The sequence below is a fragment of the Neolamprologus brichardi genome, chromosome 16 (assembly GCF_056152115.1).
Source record: "Neolamprologus brichardi isolate AB-2024 chromosome 16, ASM5615211v1, whole genome shotgun sequence".
Lineage (NCBI taxonomy): Eukaryota > Metazoa > Chordata > Actinopteri > Cichliformes > Cichlidae > Neolamprologus > Neolamprologus brichardi.
The window spans coordinates 18791858-18813517 of NC_142119.1; the positions used below are offsets into that span (position 1 = coordinate 18791858).

The 21660-nt window shown below is 40.9% G+C and overlaps 3 protein-coding genes across 3 annotated transcripts; 1 reads left to right on the plus strand and 2 right to left on the minus strand.

Moving 5' to 3' along the window:
• Nucleotides 1–7577: 7577 nt before the first annotated feature.
• On the minus strand, nt 7578–9142 carry kctd12.1 (potassium channel tetramerisation domain containing 12.1). Its single transcript, XM_006788174.3, has one exon. It carries the CDS (start codon nt 9001–9003, stop codon nt 8137–8139), a length of 867 nt encoding a protein of 288 aa, XP_006788237.1. The 5' UTR covers nt 9004–9142; the 3' UTR covers nt 7578–8136.
• A 3572-nt stretch (nt 9143–12714) lies between these two features.
• Nucleotides 12715–16134, plus strand: acod1 (aconitate decarboxylase 1). The gene is made up of 5 exons (XM_087830058.1): nt 12715–12726; nt 12903–13064; nt 13507–13596; nt 13699–13898; nt 15177–16134. The coding sequence occupies exons 1-5, from the start codon at nt 12715–12717 to the stop codon at nt 16132–16134; spliced, it is 1422 nt and encodes a 473-aa protein (XP_087686184.1).
• Nucleotides 16135–16257: 123 nt separating this feature from the next.
• zgc:162944 (glutamine amidotransferase-like class 1 domain-containing protein 3, mitochondrial) lies at nt 16258–20341 on the minus strand. Its single transcript, XM_006788175.2, has 4 exons — nt 20105–20341; nt 17948–18119; nt 17595–17793; nt 16258–16737 (listed from the first exon to the last, which is right to left on the minus strand). The coding sequence occupies exons 1-4, from the start codon at nt 20297–20299 to the stop codon at nt 16542–16544; spliced, it is 762 nt and encodes a 253-aa protein (XP_006788238.1). The 5' UTR covers nt 20300–20341; the 3' UTR covers nt 16258–16541.
• Nucleotides 20342–21660: the final 1319 nt, after the last annotated feature.

Below are 21660 nucleotides of genomic sequence, written 5' to 3' on the forward strand. Positions count from 1 at the left end.
ATTGAGTTTTTATTTTGAAATATAAAAAGCTTCTACAATTGAGCAGACACCTTACTTGCTTAAAGGTGCGTATAGATTAAGATTTCAGCACTCTTGCAAGTGTATTGCGTGCTTTTCTGTGCAACATGACTGCAAGATGGTAACAGCTAATGAATCGTCGACTATGAGATGTGGCTGCAATTCCTCCACTGTGTCTCCTGCTGCACTCTCCTGAGTGGAGATATGATAACACCACAAACATAATCATTCAAGCAAGTGTTTGGGTCTTTCAGGTCAACATTTTTTTATTACTATTATTTCTTTGCATCATAAACATTTTGTTTGGTCTATTGACCTCCATCTTTTTCATTTGGATTTGTTCCAGTGTTGCACTGATCGGATCATTTCAAGAGACAACAAACAGACAGACAGACAGACAGACAGATAGATAGATAGATAGATAGATAGATTTTTGAACAAGTAAATAAAATTAAAATTCAAAACAAAATACATTAATGAGGATGGTATGATTGGAGTAAAATCTAGATGTAGATGATATATATTCTGTATGAAGCACACAGAAGCTTTTTGCATATAATAACACTGTAACAGAGGCTATCCATGGGTGAGGAAAAACAATAAAATACAACTCTGTTAAGAAACCATGACTGACTAAGGCACTCAAAAATGCATGTAAGAAAAAAACTGAAGAATAGAAAAAAAAAGCAGAGTGATCTTGTAAGAAATATAACAACAAACCAGCTAACATGGTGAGAAATTGTGAAATGGCTTACTGCAGCGAAGCTAACAAAATTCATGCAAGACAAAAAAACTATACTTTCCCAATAATTTCCTGATACAAAACAAAAGATATTGAAAATTTTTTAATGAATTCCTTGTCAGTGTTGGTCCTGGTTTGGCCAGAGAAATCGCAGCAACTGAAGGGGAGGACTTTCCTGGATCCCAAATAGAAAAATGTAATGAACTCTTATAAGATGTGGAGATGAGAAGGAAATTATTGATGTGGAATAATCATTTAAGGGCAAGAAATCAGTGGGCTGTGATGGCACTGATATAGACTCACAGTCACTTACATTAGGCGATGTGGGTTTAGACCAAAAAAAAACATGCACTACTTTTTTTTTTTGTTCTTTGACAAAATAACAACTGCAATATGAAAAGAAAATGTGTGCCCTGTGCCATCATACTGGTTTGTTATTAGACATAGGGTAATCAGTCAAACCACTGGTTAAGATAACCTGAGTGCATTTAGCCAGATATCGTCTGGAGAGTAAGGCAATGCAGGATGTGGGGGTTTTGCCATATTCTTTTCCTTTTTGAAAGTCGCAGATGACATTGTCCTTCAGGTCCTTTAGGTTTAATAGAACGTCCATGCAGATTAGTTTGAAACATTGTTTTTTCTAGCACATGTTAAACAAATCTGGTTCTTGACTTGTGATCGATTCTAGCCAGAGTGACATGGACGGTAATAAAATCTATACACAAGTTGTCACCTGGACACCTTAAAGACATAGGACAGACACAGATGAAATGCAGACGTGACACGGCTTTCTGCATGCTCTCAAAACATTAAAACAGAAATAGTCACTATTCATTTACGTAACTGTTTTTCCTGCTCAGAGGACTGGAGTCTGTCCCAGTTGTCACAGGATGCACCTTAAACAAGTCACCAGTCAACTGCAGAGAAACAGACAAACAGACCAAACAGCTCATGAAGAATCACCTCTTAACCTAATGTGCATGTCTTTAAACTCTGGGAGGAATCTAGAGCAACCTGGGAAAAACCCATGCAGGCAAGGAGAACACATGCAAAGACTCTGGGTTTGATTGAACACAGTCTTCTTCTTACTAACAACCATAATACCACATTGTGAGGTCATCATCCTAAATTTCTGCCATGGCAAGAATTTTGTCCTGTGTACTCTTTGGTTGCAAGACCATTAAAACGCCCAGCCTTAAGCTGCTCTTACAGATAACTACTAGTTACATGTTTTGTCACCACAATCAAAAATATCACCGTGAAGCTTTCATATTGCTCGTCTTTCATCTGGGCCACACTTATACTCGACATAGCCAGTTTAAAAGGGCATCTGATTTTAATAACCGTAGGAATGCAGAGAAAACTGGAATGAAAGGCTTCACCGTGAGACAAGCGGTCCCCGGTAAGTAAGAAAGATTTTACAGAAGTGCACAGCAGCTGTCGAAAAAGCATTTCTATTTGATGACTGTAATTTTCAAAAGAACTCAGCTGCGGTGAAAGGTGGGAGGTTTAATGGCCAAGCGAATGAACGGCGCAACATCTCAGCTCAGGTGATTGGGACACATTATATTAGTCTGAAGACTGCTGATCAGAAATGATCAGAAATCTAAAAAGAGCTGAAATAAGACTGCGATGCGCATTAGGAATTCTGCACACTGCCAGAGACATGATCTTCTAAATGTGAGATGTGAAGTGAGTTGCTTTGGTTGTAACAACGACAGCAGTGGCTCCAGCGGCAGGTGCTTTGTTTCAAGGTTAGCATTAGTTAGTTTTCAGTTTGTAATTTGGGTAATTTTGAAAAGATTTTCCCTGCTAGGGCCCCTTTTCTCATTTAAAATCCACAGGGTGTGATGTTTTCTTCACAATACCTCCCCTGAGATGCTGTTTAAAATGTAAATAAAAGCTCCACGCTATGAGGGCCAAATCATTTGAAGTCAGATTTATTGTAAAATGGTAAAAACAACAATATCCAATCATCTATCCATCCACTTTCTTCCACTTATGCCATTCGGGGTTGTTATAGGGGGCTGGAGCCTTGTGATACACACTGAACAGGTCAACAGTCTGTCATAGGGCTGGCAAAGAGCAACAGATAACCATTCATGCTCACATTCACACCAAAGGAAATTTGGAATTGCCAGCTAACCAAGCACATGCATGTCTTTAGAGAGTGGGAGAAGGCCGGAGTACACTGAGAGAACCCACAAAATCCCACAGAGAACATCCAAACTCCACACAGCCAACCGGTGGATGACGAGACGGCCTGTGTTGTTGTGTTGTTCAACCCCCTCCTAAGTTGTACTGCTTTGAAGGCACCTTTAGTACTGTACAATACACACAGAGCTTTGAGCAACATGTGCTTTCATCCAGAGAATGACATTTTTTTGTGTTTCATAAAGCCCAAATATTTTAAAGCACTCTGCTTGCAGTTTTTTGGAAGAAGCTGTACTTGTCAGTTGATGTTGGTCGCCTTATGTTGAACTGATCCTAGTACGACCTTTACCATCACAAATCATCTGATCTGTTATTTATTCAAATAATTGCAGATTCAATTAATTTGCCATCAAACAAGTGGCTCCAAATGGTAATTGAATTAGGCCAGTGTAATGTAATTAAACCAAATGAGCAAAATAATTCATGCCCAATCACATAATATTCTGTGACTAAAAGGTAGATTAAAGTTTGATCATTCCTACCGAGCATTCTTTTTCTTTCTTCAGTCATTAACTGAATAAGGTTGGACTGACTTTTATGTATCCATTACTGTATTTGCAGGGCATGGTGACCAGGTGTTTGAGGTGCCAGTCAGATAACTACAATCTTCCCTGTCAAATTTAACCAAGGACCTTTGTTAGGACTCGTATCTCCTCTCCCTCTCCTCATTTCCTGTCAGCCTCAGCTGTCCAATGAATACAAAATTGCAAGGAAGAAAAGAGCCTTGACTGTGAGTGTCTATGTAAACAAGTAGACGCATGCATTTAGATTTCTATTTTGTTACTCATTTTGAATGCCTCTATTTTCTGTTTGTGCTCAGTAGAAAAGACACTGAACAAAATTAAATGTTTCATTTTTATGGGAAGAAAAAAGCTTCTTCTTTCACTGCAGAAAAAAAGCACTGCAGCATTTAAGTGGACTTCAGAAGCTCTGGTTAAAAAAGAAAGCTGCTAGTGCTTTTAATTAATCATTTATTTCTGCACTCACTTGTGGATTTTTCCCTTTCTCTTGAGTTCTCCAAAAGCCTTGTGAAACGCTACACTGTTATGATTTCGCATAGCAGGGAGCGCTATCCTCCTGTGAGCCCCGACGGATCCGTATCCCCCTGTTGTGAAGTCAAGTTTAAAGTGTTTTGCTGAATTAGAATAATGAAGCCCGTTGTCCAGAGTTAGGTTTGTGATGTGCTAATGAAACCGACTTTGATCTAAAGCGATTGAGGAGGCGTCCCGGGGAGATGCAAGCAATCTGCTGAGGTTCATATCAGGAAGCTGAACGGAGAGAGAACAGCAAATATAACAAGAAAGTGTGTTAGAAAGGAAAGAGCACTAATGATCTCTGACAATCCAAAGTCATATATCTCTGTGGCTGACCTGCCACCTGACTCAATCTCTGACCTTCCTTCTTCGTTCTGTGTTATCCACTCATCACTCACAGGGAAAAACCTGAAGGCCCATTTATTTCATTTTGACATCGCTGAAAGGTAGCGTCCTCCTCAGTATCTGTCATTCATGTTTACCATCTCATACATCATACAGTACTGCATATTGTTCTCATCATGCCTTTATTTATTGACCCAGTGCTGCACCAAGTAGAATCATTGTCTTCATCCCGTTCTGTTGTTTCTTCACTTTTCTCTCTTGTATTTAGAGTTAATAAGAAAAGTACAGTCAGAGCAACGCTTTTAGATTTCTGACTTCTGTGTTTAATAATGACCCTTTAAAAATTTGTAACAAAATACTAAAATGACTTTGTCTCTAGCCTGAATGAAGCATTACCAGAATCTAAAGCAGCATAGGGTATTGTATTACAGTGGAGACTAGTGAAAACTGTCCTAAAAGACTCTCTTTTGTGATTTCTTATCATTTAATTCAAATTGCAGCTAAGAGCCCTCTCTCGGGAATTGCAAAATTATGCTCTCTGTCTAAAATGTATCAAAGTGCAGAGTGGGGCTGGGTGTGCACGTGCTGCAACAGCTTGAATGCTTGGCGTAGCGGTGAATAACATCGTTTTGCCGCACATGTCCGAGTGGGTTTCCACCCACGGCCCATGGGCATGCAAGTGTTGTGGAGTCTCTAAATTGTTCGCGCTGCACCGTGTGTAAATGTGGGTGTGAATTGTTTTTTGCAGAGCTCCATGACGAATGGCTGACTGATCCAGGGTGTTTCCCAACTTCAGAGCAGTTATTAGCGTGTGGTGCGTTTCAACTTCCCAGAAAAAATGAGAAAAAACAACATGAAAGAAATTCAATATAAGCTCTTGACCTCTTTTCCCAGATTTGTTTATTACTCAGAACTCACCCATGCGAGGGTCCGCGTGAGCTTTATTCAAATTCAAAGCACATGAATGTTTATAACTAGTATCAGATAATGCAGTCATATCTTATGAGACATCTTTCGTGTGCCCTGACCATTTCATCCTAGATTTCCAAGACTTCTTTGTATTCCAGGACGGAACTAAATCATTTTAAACAAAAATTATTCTTTTTTTGCCAAAGAATTTACATTTATGCAGCTGTGTAACAATATCTTAGTCACAGTAGTAAGTTATATAACATTGTGTGTGAAAATTTGTCCCAGTAACTGCAGCTGTTATTGCTGTGGTATGTCACACATTCATTTGGGCTGCCTCGTCCCTCGTCTGTTCATCCAGCTGTAAATAATCAACAGATATGATTGGATTTCATGCAGTATGGATAGCGTTATGCTTAAAAATGAGCCTGGGTTGCAAAGCTGCTATCGTGTTCCGCAGGACACTCCTCCTCAAAAACTCCTGGTCTGGCATAATTTCCTCTCAAGGGTGATAACATGTGAAAAGTTATCCTTCTGAACAGGATTGTACAATATTAATTGAAATGGAAGTATTTCTTCACTAGTCTCCACTGGGCTAATGGCTCTTTTCTGACTCGGTTTCCATTCTGGCTCCACACACCCAAACACACACATATTTTTCCTTTCTTTTTTCTTTTCTTAACTGAGCCTAGGAAGAGAGACTTGATTTTTCCCTAATGTCTTTGTCCTCTGTGTGAGTGCAGCATCTTTTCTCCCTAATTTACACTGATTTCTTTGTTGAATAACTCATAACAAATGGTTCAAGGTAAAGTATCTATCACTTGGCTCTCAGGCTTAACTTAGGAGACATAAAATATTGGGCAGCTAAACTGGTATCAGCCAAACAAACATCACTATAAACATTGCTTATGAGCTCTGATAATATCACCATCTTTTCTTCTCTTTTAATAAATTTGTTCTTTTCAGATTAACTTGCCAGGTCTGAATTTAAGACGGTGTCACTTTGTTATATCTGGAGTGTATTTTTAGACTCTGGGGGTGGATGCACATGCTTATTCGCAAACATTTCCAGTTTAGCTGTGAGCCGGTGTGCATGCAAAGGTAAAGCTATAGTTAAAGTGCTCAAGATATCTTACGGTAGGAAAGGTTGGGGTATTGCTAATAACAAAAATGACCTCTTGGTTCAGTATCTCAGCGAGCCACAAGAGAAAGCCTGCATGAGCCATCTTTGTTTTTGTCTCCTGTTCCTTTCCTGGTGTGACACATCTAAATGTCACACAGGAAAAGTTACATTAAAGTAAAGTTAAAGTTACATAAATGGAAAAGCCTGTCTGCATAATTATCTTTTAGAGTGCATTTATTATGAACCATTTATATACAAACAGTAATGTCTAAATTGTCATCCTTATGAAAAGAACCTTTCTCCAACATTCTTGAACCAAATTGAAGCAGAGTGATGCATTTAGCAAAGATGTTCCCTTTGGGTGGATGTCCCGGACCCCTACAGAGACTGTGACTCTGTAAGCCCCTGATTTCCTATAATCCCACCCGTGGCCTTGAATGTGGGGACTTTTTTTACATGTCTGTTTTGAATGAAACGTATAATCCAGGACTGGCTGTACGCTGGCCAGTCAAAAGAAAAAATCCGTCCCCCACAGCCGAGGTACACCAATCGAATCTCCATTCATCCACAGTCCCTGGCGGACTGAACCCTCCTATTTGTGTGCAGCTGGACCCTTTCATTATTTACACTTGAAATGATAATGACATCATGTGTGCACAGCTGCACTATTTGCATCCACGCTGCATGCTGATGAAATTGTGTACCAAAATGGATAGGTAGGAGGGAAAAAAGGATGCTCCTGCAATATTTAAAGGCTTGTCTCTTCAGATGTGGAGCTTTTTTTTTTGGGGGGGGGGGGGGGGGGGGGGGGGTTATAACAGGGCAAAGGTTACTGGGAAGCACATAGCACCTTATAAGGGCAGTTTGCAAATGTGATACAATAAGTGGGAGGCAAGGAAAGTTCAGAGTCAGGATTCTGTAAGTCATGCGTGAGTGCAATGACAAGCAGAGACACTACTCTGTAACACGTCGCTTCTGGGTTAAAACTGTGTGACAAGTTTTGTCGAGCTGGCGGCTCCACTGCCACGACGGGGTGAGATTTCTGTGTAGGGCATCTCTCTTTGAGGCTGACTCTTTGATTCCCCCACTGAGGATGGTTTAAAAGGTTGGAGAGAGGTGAATGTCAGTATTTTTGTTGTTGTGTACTCTTTGTGCAGACATTAAAAGGAAGGTAGGATGGCTGGCAAATGGCTGAGAATAACAGAGTTAGAAGACTTTATTTGTAATGAGTAAGTTTATAACAAATACAACTCTACCAACACTTCACATACAAGTACAATCGTGTCAGTGATAGAACTGCTATAAGAGCCTATTAGATAATACAAAACTTGGCCAAACAAGTGCTCGAGCAAGCCTAGAAGTCACAATGACACTGAATAATAATTGCTGCTGGTCTGTTCCTGGATGCCACTCAATTCACACAGCACTGAGTCAGACATGACTGAAACATTGACATGCAGTTCTATGAGATGGAGATAATGTTTGCAGTGCTTTGAGTTTTGCTCACTTTGAACCTCAGAACAGCTTCATCTTTTCAAGCCAAACCTAACAAAATCTTGTGTGTTAAATAATTTTTTGGGGGGTGAGGGAGCATTTTGTGTCTAATTTCTGGCAATAATGGAGCAATATGGTACAGTCACTCCTTAACAAAAGTCACCAATCAGCACAGAAACTGCACTACTCTTCGAAGACATTCCTCTGTGGTGTGAAATGTAGGTATATTTACACGGACGTGGCGCGAATGGTGTTGGTTATTCCCGACAGAAAACGTATTCAGTGTAGCTTGTCCAAATTTTGTCCTCATTGGGATCGTTGCTGGTGTAGGCACAAGTGCCTGTGGAGCTGCAGGCCACCATGTGGAATCCCGCTTCTGTCAGCTTGTCAAATGCCTGCTCTAGAAAATTATACTTGAGATAGTACCGGGATGTGTATCTCTCAGGGGGCCTGTCCGGGTCTCTGCTCTCATTCAGCGTGTCCCCAAACACTTCTTTGGCCAGAGAGGTCTTACCGCAAACTGTGATGCGCGCCACTCTCCTGAACTTGGCATCGGTTTGGATGTCTCTGCCAATAGTGTACGAGCCGCGGTATCCTATCGTGATGTAGCCGGACTTTCTAGAGTCCAGAGACGGGGAGCGCATGGCTCCGCTGACAGACATGGTGCGTAAAGTCTCCAAACCGCCGGAGGAGCCGCACTGCTGCCCGCCCTCTTCTGTGTCGCTCTGGCTGATCTCCTCACTGATTGAATTCTCTTTACTCACCCGGGGATTGAGGCGTTTTGCGAGGTCCCGAAGCTGGAAAAAGTCAGCCTCTCTCTGCAGCCGACTTTTCTCGGGGAAGTAGTCCGGGAGGACCAAGTTGAGGTCTCGGAGATAGTCGAGGATGTAGCGGAACAAGAACCCATCCCTGTCCAAGAAGAAGCGCCCTTTGCTGTCTCTCGCCAACTCCTTGGGTGACTTCTTGCTGAACATGTTCCACAAGAGTGAGTCTGGGACAGCGATCAGAGTTTTGTGTCTGGTGACATAAACCTGTCCGCCGACATTCAGCTCGATGATCTCGGAAAACTGGGCGCCCGAATCCCCGCAGCTGGACACTCCGCGCTCGGTGTCTGCCAGTGCCATCTTCTCTGAGCTGCTTCACTGATGTGGAATCAGTGGAAACACTGAGACACCACAGCGGCAGGAGCTCGTTTATGAAGCTTGGGCTTACTGCGTGCGTGCGTACCGGGAGGTGACTGCTGAATTAACATTTAACTATTGAATGACTGTGAAGAGTGCCAATGCTGCTCTCCCTCCTCATCCACAGAGAGAGAGAATCTACGTATCCACCAGAAACGTCACCTTCCTCCTGACCTTGTAGCGCAAATACCGATGTGATAAAATTACAGCATGTGTGGGTGTTTTTTTTTCTCTCCAAATGAATGCAAATCCATTAGGATCACACACAAACCAGAGACTATGAAACTGGTCCAAGTTATTCCCTTAAAAAGATGTTTGGAAAATATGGAAATAGTGACACCCATTGCATTTCTAATGGAAATGCAGCCAGCATTCAGCGCATGCTCACACATTAATTACAGTTAGGGCCATAACATTTTGTAAGTGAGTTTTGTCACTGTACCTCATCACAGTGGATTTTAAATCTAACAATTAAGATGTGATTGAAGTGTACACTTTCAGCTTTAATTCAAGAGGTTTCACAAACGTGTTACATTAAGTGTTTAGAAATTATGGCCATTTTTATACACAGTTATTTATTTTCAGAGGCTCTAAATTAATTGGGCAAGCTAGCATAATTTTACATGTAAGGAACTTTGTTAAGACTTGGATGAACATTTTTTGCAGTCGATCCCTACATGAAATCTACAAGCCTATCTCCACAAGAGTGTTCTTGACTTGGCCAAATGTTTCGAAGGTGTTTTTGTTAACCAGGGAAAGAATTCTGTGATCATCCACATCCTTTGTCTTCTGTTGTGTTCCATGCTGTTTCACGTTTCTGAGCTCACTTCCTTTTTTAATTGTCTTATTTTGTTGTGTTATTGGTTGACTTTTCAGCCTAACAATGGCCTCCTTCAGTTGTATTTACCTCACACCAAGCATTCCAAGATACCCAAAAAAGGTCAACACTTGAAATCAGCACCACGTCTTAGTTTGTTGTGGACAAAAAAGAAAAATGTTTAATGTTTAAATGTCCAGTCACTTTTGAACCTTTGAAAATGGGAAACCAAGTATAAAAATGGCTGTAATTCCTAAACAGTTAATACAGTTCTTTTATTTCACAACTTGAATTTAAGCTGAAAGTCTGCACTGTAATCACATGCTGATTTTAAATCCACTATGTTGGTGTACAGAAGCAAAATTACACAAACTGTATCACTTTTTTTTTTACATTTTAAGGTCTAACCATCCTAACCTAATTCTAAATGCTAATTAGTAACTTACAAACACACACACACAGAGAGAGAGCTCTCGAACAGCCATTTAAAGAAGGAAAGAATTACTGTAATTAGTCCTTTCAAACAACAGTTCTTAAGCAGTGTTTTTAGTACTGCATCATATTCCTTCAATGCAGGTCTACTACTATCCCACTTCATGCTTTATTCTTTCACAAAGTGGTTCTAAAGTGGTGCTATGACCCGAGCAGCCCAAGCCGAAGGGGGAAGAACGTAACATGAATGATCCAGGTGGGGAGGGTTGAGTCACAGATAAAAGGTTTTGATGGGTATAATTTATTAATTGAGTAAAACTATTGCTTTTTAAAAGAATAAATTCAAACCTGTGCTACCTAACTATACTTTCTAAACAAAATGAGAAAATGAGAAAAACCAAACAGAAGGAGTGATAGCTTTAATTCTAGTGTAATCTAGGCAGAGAACCAGGTTATTGTTATGCAGGAGCATGTTATACTAAACCTGAGCCAGTCTCGGGGGCCAGACATAAAACAACACAAGGCACATTCATTTTCAACCTCTTAGGAGAATCAGACATGGCAGGCTGTTTACACAGTTCCAAGAATTACATGAAGGCAGAGCAGTCAGCGAACACAAATCCAGACATCAATCATGGGCAAACACTATAAAAAACATTTAAGCTACAATAGAGGAAGTAGTGTCTAAAAGTCTTGCCATATACATAAGAAATCAGTCACATTGCACAATGTGGCATGCAAGATAGATGCATAAAACATTAATATAACCCCTAACTTATTACAAATCTTAAACTTAAACTATAGTAATGAAATGACTGACTTTTTGTCTACAAAGTAAAGTTCTCATTAAGTCACTTACAAGCAAAAATATGCCAGAAACACACTTAATAATCATCCAGTGCAATATTTGCTTTGCTTCTTTTTATGATATTGCTGGTGGTGATTTTCTTGAGTGTGTGTTGTGGGTGACATTTAGGAAGTTTCAAAGTTGCACCATTTTGTAAAAGGACGGAGCATTAGAGTCACAGTCATGTGGACCTCCTGTCTCAGGGAGAGTGATCCACCAAAGTCTTGTTCTTATAGATTTTTATGTTATTGCCGTTTTTAAGACCACAGTATCTTTTTTTTTTTTTTTTTTAAATAGTTAGGTAGAAAGTTTTATTCAGCTTTATTTTGGACATAATTACACAAATCTGAGCAAAATGTTACATAGTGTATCAGCTTAATCTGTATAATACAAAAGGAGCAGCTGGAAAGGAAGCACATTATGGAATTACATAATTAAGCCCTTCCATGTAAACTAATCTTTTTGAAAAGAGAGAAACACAACCACGTTTTCTTCATTTTTACATAAAATGGATGAAATTGTTTCACTTTCACTTCTTCAAAGACTTTGGTTTACCATCAGATTTTACCCAGAAAACAAATAACAATCAGTGATAATCATTAATAAGCCCACGTTTATATGCAAACTGGACCAGATGGAGATTTGGGGTTTGCAGTTGTGAGCGACTGGTAACAATAAAACTTAAGCCACAGCTTTTGGTTCAATAATCAGCGGCTGAAAATGAAAAACTCTTTATCACGTGATTTTCACCTATTTCATTTCTGCATTATAAACTTCCCCTTGCACATCAATGAATTTCCATTACCGGGCACCATTATGAAAGATGGCACATTTCCACAACTACATATTCACATACAGTATATATCTGCATATATACACACACACACACACACATGCATCTATAAATATATAACCCACAATTGTTGGGTTTTTCCCTGTATGTATTATTGTAGGGTCTACCTTACATTATAAAGCGCCTTGAGGTGGCTGTTGTTGTGATTTGGCACTGTACAAATAAAATTGAATTGAATTGTAAGATTGGACACAAGAATAAGCATATTGCATGTTTGGACTGAACATGAGTTTATGTATATGTAATGCATATATCTGAGGGCTGATAAGATGAGTCTGAGCAGTAGATCAGTGCACTTCCACAAGTTATTTACATTGTGAGTTATAAAGTGTACATAAGGGTGTGTGTCCAGAGGAGCAGAAGACTGAATTGGACAGAAGAAAATTACAGTTTTAGGGGCAACATTTTATTTTAAGTCGTGTGATTGAATCATGTGTGCCTACTAAAACACAGATTTAATATGTTTTCAAATTCAAAATCAGCTGTCACAAGATTGTGTTGTGTGCAGATTGTGCAGACTCCCCAGTGCACTGGCAACCAGCATAAATGAAAAGACAGCATTGAGTCATTGCGAAAGTTCCCACTTCTCATCCTAGTGGGTTTTTAGCCACTTTGGAAATTTGGCAGTCCAGCCCTCAGACATGTGTATAAAAGTCAGCTTTGCTTGGATGTTTAGTCACTTGAAGAGCTTGTCAAGACTGAACAATGCTTCGCAAGGTACTGTTGGTTGCTGTATGAGCTTTAATAAAGGCACCTTTTGGAAAGTATTTTTGGCTTTTGGTGACCTGCAGTATAGCTTAGCATCTTAACTTGATTATAGCCACAATAAGCTGCACCTTCTCTGGAGACGTCTGCATCATTTGAACTGACTAGCCCCGTGTAATGTTTTTCAGGGTATCACAGAGAGCTTTGGAGCTGGGATCCATGCCCTCAACACCTCACAGCTGACAGATGGTGTGATTAACAGGAGCAAAAGGATGATGCTGGACACCCTCGGTGTCGGACTATTAGGAACCAGAACAGCTGTCTTCAATAAGGCTCTGAAGTACAGTCAGGTACAGTGAACTGCGTTTACCCTATAACTGTGAAAACAACTGCTGACAAATATTTGCTTATGATGTGGGTAGATGTAGAAGATGCTCATTTAATTCTACACAGTAACTAGTAATACATGAGTACTCTGTATCTATTGTCAGTGATCACATAAAAATCTTTATATGGGCTCATCAGAGGTTGTTTGTGCAGCTGAAATTAAAATACTCTCCTGCTCATTGGTGGATTTCCTTTACAAATGATTGGTCCTGCTAACTAACTCGCTTCATTTGTGCCCTGATTGCAATCTTGACAAATTATTAAGTTGTTTTCCATGACATGTTGATGACTGATTATCCAGTCAAGTCTTGCACTTCTTTAATAGTCCGGTTTGTGATTATAATCTTCTTTCTGCAGCTAGTTATTTTTGAAATGTCATTTATACTCATATTAATGTGCCTCCAGTTGTTCACATCGCGGGAAAGGAGCAGCGTTTGGGGTCAATCAGATATAATCCTGCCTCCTCATTACGCTGCATTTGTTAATGGCATCGCTGTAAGTTTGGATTTCTACAAAAGCAAAAATCTGCAGAAAACAGGAATTATGATCCAGTTCTGCTTCGATCCCTGATCACGTCTTTGCCTGACTGTCTATTAGGTTCACTCCATGGACTTTGACGACACTTGGCACCCTGCGACTCATCCCTCGGGCGCCGTCCTACCTGCACTGCTGGCCCTGGTAGAGACACTTCCCAGCCAGCCCTCTGGTCTAGATCTCCTGCTAGCCTTCAATGTTGGCATTGAAGTTCAGGGCAGACTGATGAGGTTCTCCAAAGAAGCCTACAACATCCCTGAAAGGTATCAATTTTGGAAATATTTTCAGCTCTGGAATAAATTTATTCTCCAGCTCATTTAGATTAGAAAGACTAGAGCATTTGATTCACCAGTACCTAGTGCTGTCAAGCCAAGAAAACAGTTTTGGTTTCATTTTGGGTTTTAGAGGTGGATGTGGTGACTGGGTTCTGGTTTGTGCTCACATGAAAATACCTTATAAGGAGAAATCGCAAAAACCTCCTTTAAAAAGGACTAAACTGATGATTAAAATACATATGAACTGTTTGATTAATGAAGCAGTGATTTCAGTTAATCAGAATCACTAATCACATCCTCAAGAGTGCATCTTATCTCCCTTATTTTTCATTCTCTATACAAACATGTGTCAGAGCAGATATGAAAACAGGGCCATCATTAAATATGCAGATGACTCTGTTATTGTCAGCTTACTGAAAGAGGGTGAAACTAACCACGGTCCAGTCATTGATGACTTTGTTCAGTGGTGTGAGGAGTCTTATCTCCAGCTGAACATATCTAAAACAAAAGATATGGTGATTGATTTTAGGAAACAACAAAATGGGCACGGAGTCACTTTTATTAAAGGTCAGAAAATAGAGCAAGTACGATCATATAAATATCTTGGGACCATAATCAATGAAAAACTGAACTTTGATCAAAATTGCAAATCAGTTTGTAAAAAGAATCACCAGCACCTTTATTGTCTTAGGAAACTTGCTCATTTCCACATTGACCAAAAAATTTTAACTTTGTTTTATCGTTCTTTTATTGAGTCCGTTTTATCCTTTTGTTTGGTGGCATGGTTTGGTCAGACCTCTGTCACAGAGAAAAACTCTCTAAATCAGATAGTGAGATGGTCCAGTCGTCTGATAGGTGAGCCACAGTCTTGTTTAGCCTCCCTGTACTCTAAGCAGGTACAGAGGATGGCTTTATCAATCCTTAAAAATGGTTCCCATCCTCTAAGGGGTGAATTTCAGCTTCTTCCCTCAGGACGGAGGTTTCTATTTCCGAGATGCAGGACAAAGCGTTATGAAAATAGCTTTGTCCCTGTTGCTGTCACTGAATTAAATAAGAACTGTTTTTTGATTCGAAATATTAAAATTACTATATATGTGCCACAGTGAGGTTTATATCTTTACTAGGTATGTGTTTTTAAAGGGATGCCAAATGCTGTTATTTTTTCTGTAAAGCAAATTTACCTTGCCTATGGGTATAAATAAAGTTACCTTGACCTTGACCCTCACTATGTCACGCTTGAGTAAATCTTATTGTTTTGCTTCTCAGATTCCACCCTCCCAGTGTTGTTGGAGTGATGGGCAGCGCTGCAGCCTCGGCTAAGCTCCTCGGTCTGTCCCCTGAACAGTGCATTCATGCTCTTGCCATAGCAGCCTCCTCTGCAGGGGCGCCTTTAGCCAACGCTGCCACACAGACCAAACCTCTCCACATTGGAAACGCTGCTCGGAGAGGCCTGGAGGCCGCTCGGCTGGCCCAGATAGGACTGAAGGGAAATCCAGCCATACTGGATTTGGACAGAGGGCTTGGTGTTTACTACAAAGACTACAGTCCCTCCGCTATGGCGGATTCTGCTGTGAGAGCATATAAATGGATTCTGGAAGATCAGGACGTGGCATTCAAACGCATCCCCACTCACCTCGGGATGCACTGGGTTGTCGATGCAGCTCTGGCAGCCCGGGAAAAGCTCCAAAACGCAGTCGGCAAATTTGACCTCAGCCAGATCCGGCATGTCACACTTCGGGTGCCTCCATCCAAGTACGTTAACTGCCCGTTACCTGCCACAGAGCACCAAGCCAGGCACTCGTTCCAGTTCAACGCCTGCACCGCACTGCTGGATAACAAGGTGACCGTGGCGTCTTTCGGCGACGCTCAAATCGGCCGATCCGCTCTGAAGGAGCTCCTGGGCAAAGTCAGCTTGGAGACGCCGGAAGATAACCTGCCCAGTTTTGACAAGATGTACTGCGAGGTCGAGATAGCGACGCACCAGGGGCCGAGCTACACAGCCAGATGTGACACTTTCTACGGCCACTGGAGGAAACCGCTGACTCTGAAGCACCTGGTGGAGAAGTTCAGTGTGAATGCTTCGTCTGTGCTGTGCACAGAGGGAGTGGAGCGGGTCATTGATGTTATAGGAAACATTGAAAGGGTGGCAGATTGCTCAATATTGGGTTCATATCTGAGAATGACAAGAAATCAAGAGCGCCTTGACAGAATGAGGATTTTGTAATTACACACTCATATCTTTATATGAAGCTTTGTAATCTTTTCAAGAAAGTACGAATTAAATAATAACCGTGTAAATATGTTGTACATACTTTTTTCTCTTCTGTGGTCAGAAATAAACTGAATCTTTTTCCTTGTATTCGTTTATTTATTTGTTTGTTTCTGAGAACATTATCCTCACCTGCAGCTGATTCTCTAAAATGTGACAGATGTGGGGTGGAGCCACGACAGCAGCAGTAAAACTGACACGCAAACTCAAAAATTCAGCTCACAAGGAGCTCAGTTCTGCTACTCTAGATTATCTTTTAGTGCTTTTAATCACTTCGACACCATTCTGCAACCAGCTCAGCAGACATCTACTGCACAGCTGGCACCAGTCTTTTCCTTGTTTTGACCTTCTACTGATTACACTCAGGCGAGTTTCAGGACGCCCTGCACCATCGATCCGATTCCATCAAATATCTCGTGGATCGGAGCGTTGGACATGAAGGCACAGGTGGTGACCAGCTTGTTCTTTTCGTCCACGTGGCTCTCGCCGACGCCCTTGCTCACGTGCTTGCAGCCCAGCTGGTTGATGGCCGCTGCAGTGTCAGCGGTGTCTGGATACCTGAGAGGTGGGGGAGGAGAGGCACTACTTAATGTTTTGCTGCTCAAAGCCGATTTCTGCAAACATCTTAGGAACATTTGGGCTTTTGCTTTATTTATAAGTTTTGGAGATGCATCAATTATGGCTGCAAACTGCACTTACAAAGGGACTTTCCACCTTAACATGGAAAGAACCCAACAGTTTTTGCTTCCTATTTACACAAACACACCAGTGATTGTCCTGTCAATCGAATATTTAGCATCCTGCACAGTGCACCAGTGGGTCTCACTCGTTAACTATCTAATATCTAATCTGCCAATCACATTACAGCAACATTTAGGCATGTAGACACAGTCAAATACTGTGTGTTGAAGAGCTAAATCACTCAAAACAGCCAATATTTTATAAGAAAGACCTTTGTTTACCCAGCACAAAGTGGAAAAATAACGAGCATCCAAATCAGATATCTACTGAAACACGCATTGGTTACTGGTATCAGCCACATTTTTTCTTCTATTCTGTTAATTTTTTAAAATAATTTTATAATATTATTTTGCCTGTAAACAAAATCATGATCTCAACTGATTGTTGGCTTTGACATCTGTCAACCGATCAATTGGTCCAAGTGTCAGTGAGCCACCACTCTGACAAAGACAGATCCTCTCCTAAGTCCTTTTTTTAAAATCTAACACTGTAATCAAATTAATTTGTCATGGAAACAGGAAGAAATTGTGCAACAGGACAGGCAGACTGTCTGTAAACAAGCCCACGCCCAGCACGTGGTAGTCTCTGGAAACAACTGTTTGCACACAACAACTGCAACATTTAAAAGTCCAGACTTAGAATGCAAACAAGGAAGTCCATGTTGTATTTCTCACTTGTCGTCCTTTTCGATGCCGACGGTGACCTCGCACCCGGGGATCACTTTGGCAGCCAGCACAGGTGAGATGCAGCAGAGGCCGATGGGTTTGCCTTCGCTGTGGAACGCCTGCAGAGCAGCCTTGACCTCGTCATTTACAGAGCAGTCCTTGCCCTGCACTGCCCATGTACAGAGATTCTTCGCAGCTCCAAAGCCGCCTGTAAAACACCAAAAATGAGGAAGAGGTGAGATTAATGTCTGGATGTACATAAGCCAGAAATACAAACTTCAGTTTCGACCTTACTCAGACATTCCCAACATCTTTTTTCTGTAGGCTTCGATTGTGCCAGCGAAATACATATAGACACAAACCTGGGAAAATAACAGCATCGTGCTCTTTCACGCTGAGCTTAGACAGATCCTGGATGTTTCCACGGGCCAGCCTTGCGCTCTCCACCAGCACATTCCTCTTTTCCTGAGAAGGCGCACCTTTCAGGTGATCTACCACATGCATCTGGTCAATATTGGGTGCAAACATGTTCACCTGGAGGTGATAAAAGCAGCAGAGATGAGTTCAAAAAAACAACAACAACAACAACAACAAAAAAAAAAAAAAAAACCCACACCAGGCAACTAATGATGATTGTTAACATCATAATTCTTGAAACTAACTAGACAGAACTTCTGTCAGAGCAGCATTTCAAAACCTAAGAATATCTGCATTTCGCAACACTTTCCCTGACTCATAGTGGACCTTTGACTGATGACTACTCTTGTAAGCTTGAGACATGTGTCTGGGTCATTCCATGTTAATTCCTGAAAAATGAAACTTTTTAAGAGGAATTTGAGAAAATTTCCAGTCCCAACTGTCATTTCTGTCCTTGAGGAAAGAGAAATCTTTCACGGGATGAAGGCAGCTCTGTTTTTAAACATTTATCTACCATTGTTGTTGTGAGGGGTTAGCTAGGTCCTTAAATATGTAAGGTAAATATGCGGTATGGACTCTAAGGAGTGTAATTTGTAACAAGGTAGCAACTTGTAATGTGCAGTAATAAGACATATGTTGCATAATTGAGAAATTCTCTTACACCAATCAAAGGAGTAATAACAATAATATAGTGATATTAATAGTTGTAACCACTTAGTATTACTAAACTGAAGTCTTAACACACGAGGGAAGAAAGTGTTTCAATGCATGTCTTATAAAGGGTTACCTGAAGTATGTGTGCTTTTCTGTTACTGGTGGCTCTTTGGAGAGCACCAAACCTTTTAATAGGCAGGGAAAAAATTCTGTTATGAGATATGCCTGAACAGTTCCTTTGGTGACTGATTAGTCCAGCTGGAGGGTTACGATTGGTTATATTACTAACAGAAATGAAGAAACGCCTCAAGCCTCAAAACTAAAAAAAAAAAGTCTCATTAAAACATAAATAAAATTTAAATTCCATCATGGTCAGCTTGCACCTCTACATGCAGAGCGCTATATAGACACCAGGTGGATGCTTCCACTCAGAGGCTCTAAGTTATTGTGATAAGTTTTTTGAATTAATTTCCTCAGAGTGCTCCAGCCAAAACTGCAACACTCATAAACAGATTTAACTGCACACATAGGTAGAGTTGAAAGGCTTGGGAAAGTCACTTGGCCATTTAGAGGTTTGCACTGCTGGTAAGAAAAAGGACACACTATCACGCTCTCTGGGCCCGTTTTTTGGACTTTTACAAACCATTCTTTTAAGGCCGGTACAGAGAGCTGCTGAAAGTACACAGGCCTTCACATTTCACTGAAGCTACCCATCAGCAGCTCAGACAAGACCATATACTGATCAAAATGGCTGCCTCAGAGACCCTTTCAAACGTCCAGATAATGAAAGAATTGCCTTATAAGAAACCAATTAAACTCAGATAAGGCATCCTTCCTGCTTAACCAGTGAAGGCTGTTATCGGCTATAAAACATATCAGTACTGGTGCATTTGTCAAATATGAAAACTTCATTTCTCTGGGAATAATGGAGAAAATGATGGTGTCAGCAGCAGAAATCTTGTTATGTCAGGACACAGTTTGTTCAGCAGAGTGCAGCATTTTCCCTCAGCAATTACTCTAAAAGACCCACGACAGCTTGAAACATTTACTACACAAATAATAGCACACCATACTTACTGGTAAAAATAAATAAATAAACATGGCGGACCAGATGAGCTTTACTAAGAGTTGGGTGTTTTTTTCTGGGGGGGCAGATAACTGTTGAGGTTAAGGAACTTTATATACTTCGGTACATTTCAGTCGTTTATTATTCAGCAGTTTGCACAAAACATTCTGCGAGGCTGTTCGTGTCACTGTGCGCAGTCTGGTTAACAGGTTGTAGAGGTCAAAGGACGCTCACGGGTCGGACTGCAAATAAAAAGTGCAAAAATCGTAGAAACTGCTCAGCACGGAGCAGTGTAAGCGGACAAACTGGAAGCTAATGACCATTTCTGATGTGGTGTTCACTCCAGGGGTAGCGGCAGATAAAATCAGCGCGTCACACTTACAGTCGCACCCCCTCTGCTCAGATGGACCAAAACAGCGGAGGCCTCGTGGATCTCGCTGCCGTCATAGACGCCGCAGCCCGCCAGCACCACAGCCACGCGTTTGCCCATCTGCGCTGAATAATAACTGCTGCTCACGGTCTGGAGGGTCCTAGCTGTCAGTAGGTTGCGACCACAGTGCTGCAGAAGGCTGAGCATGGCGGACTGTCAGCGGACAAAACGCCTCCGATGCCGCTTCTTCTACGCTTTAAAAAATACTTTGACGCGCCCTCTTACGCCATCGTGTGTCCTCACCTGAGCACTACAGCTTTTTAATAACGAGTAATATAAACAATAACGTTAGTAGTATTGAAACTGGTAGTAAAACAGTCATTAATGTAAATTTAAAAAACAAAATGAAGCAGTGAATTAAATATAAATAACTTTTGCTACGTGAATTTATCAATAATGTGACCGAAATATTTAAACAGAGAACAGATAAAAGGCAGCCAAAATCCAAAGAAGAGCTTTGACTTTCTTTCAAGAAGCCAGGAGAACTATTCCTGAAGACTGCTTAAAGAAATTAAGAGCCTTGCACAATGTATTTCCATGGACACTTCGACTTTTTTTTAAATAAATGGCTGTTTCCAAGGGTTAATTCAGGACCTTTGCACAATCCTTTTTTTTTTTTTTAATTGGCATATGTCAAAAGAAAAGAGCAAAACGATTTTTAACACTAAAAGATAATATATGAATACACTGATTACTGGAAGGCTTTGACACTGGCGGGGATATACTAACTAAACAACAGCTCTGTTCTGGTCAAGTTTCCCTAAAGCCTAAATAGGTCTTATTCATTTATTCTTTACAAATGTACACTTGATCTTTCTTCTGTAAACGTGAGCTCTCACATCCTGCAACTGATCTTTTTTACAGCCATTTTGACAAGAAATTGTACTTGAATAAAAGTGTTTGCTGTAACCTTAATAGTGGCTCCGTACCTGAATAGAAGGTTTTCTCATAAAGTTAATAACTTGCCTACCAGGTATTTCACATCCAAATAACCACTGAAAATTACTCCAAAAACCTTTTTAGTAGCTCTTTGTCAAAATTTCTATTTAGTTGTTTACATGTAAATGATTTTAACACCTAAAATGTTAGAGAGAGAGAGAGAGAGAGAGAGAGAGAGAGAGAGAGAGAGCGAGCTGTGCTGTGCTGTGCTGTGCTGTGAAGTGTGATTTTATTGTGGTGGAAGCAAAACAGCAAAAGTCAGAGGGAGTCCATGACGATGTTAATGTGAAGCGTAGTTTGGATCTTCTTTTGCTGCTGGTTCGGTCAATATTGTTTGGAGAGAGATAAAACTAACAGCTTTAGAATCAGCGCAAAAAGGGCGTAAACACAAAGCGCAGACCCGCCGAAACATCAGAATCAGCAAGCTGTCGGCTTTCAGCCCCGACCGTGTCCCTGCCGTCAGGTGAGAGAAAGGCTACATCTCACTGATTCTGATTCGCGGGTCTGCGCTGTGTGTTTACGTCTTTGTGCAGAAGCCGTGTACCTGCTCTCATTTACTGTCTTAGCTG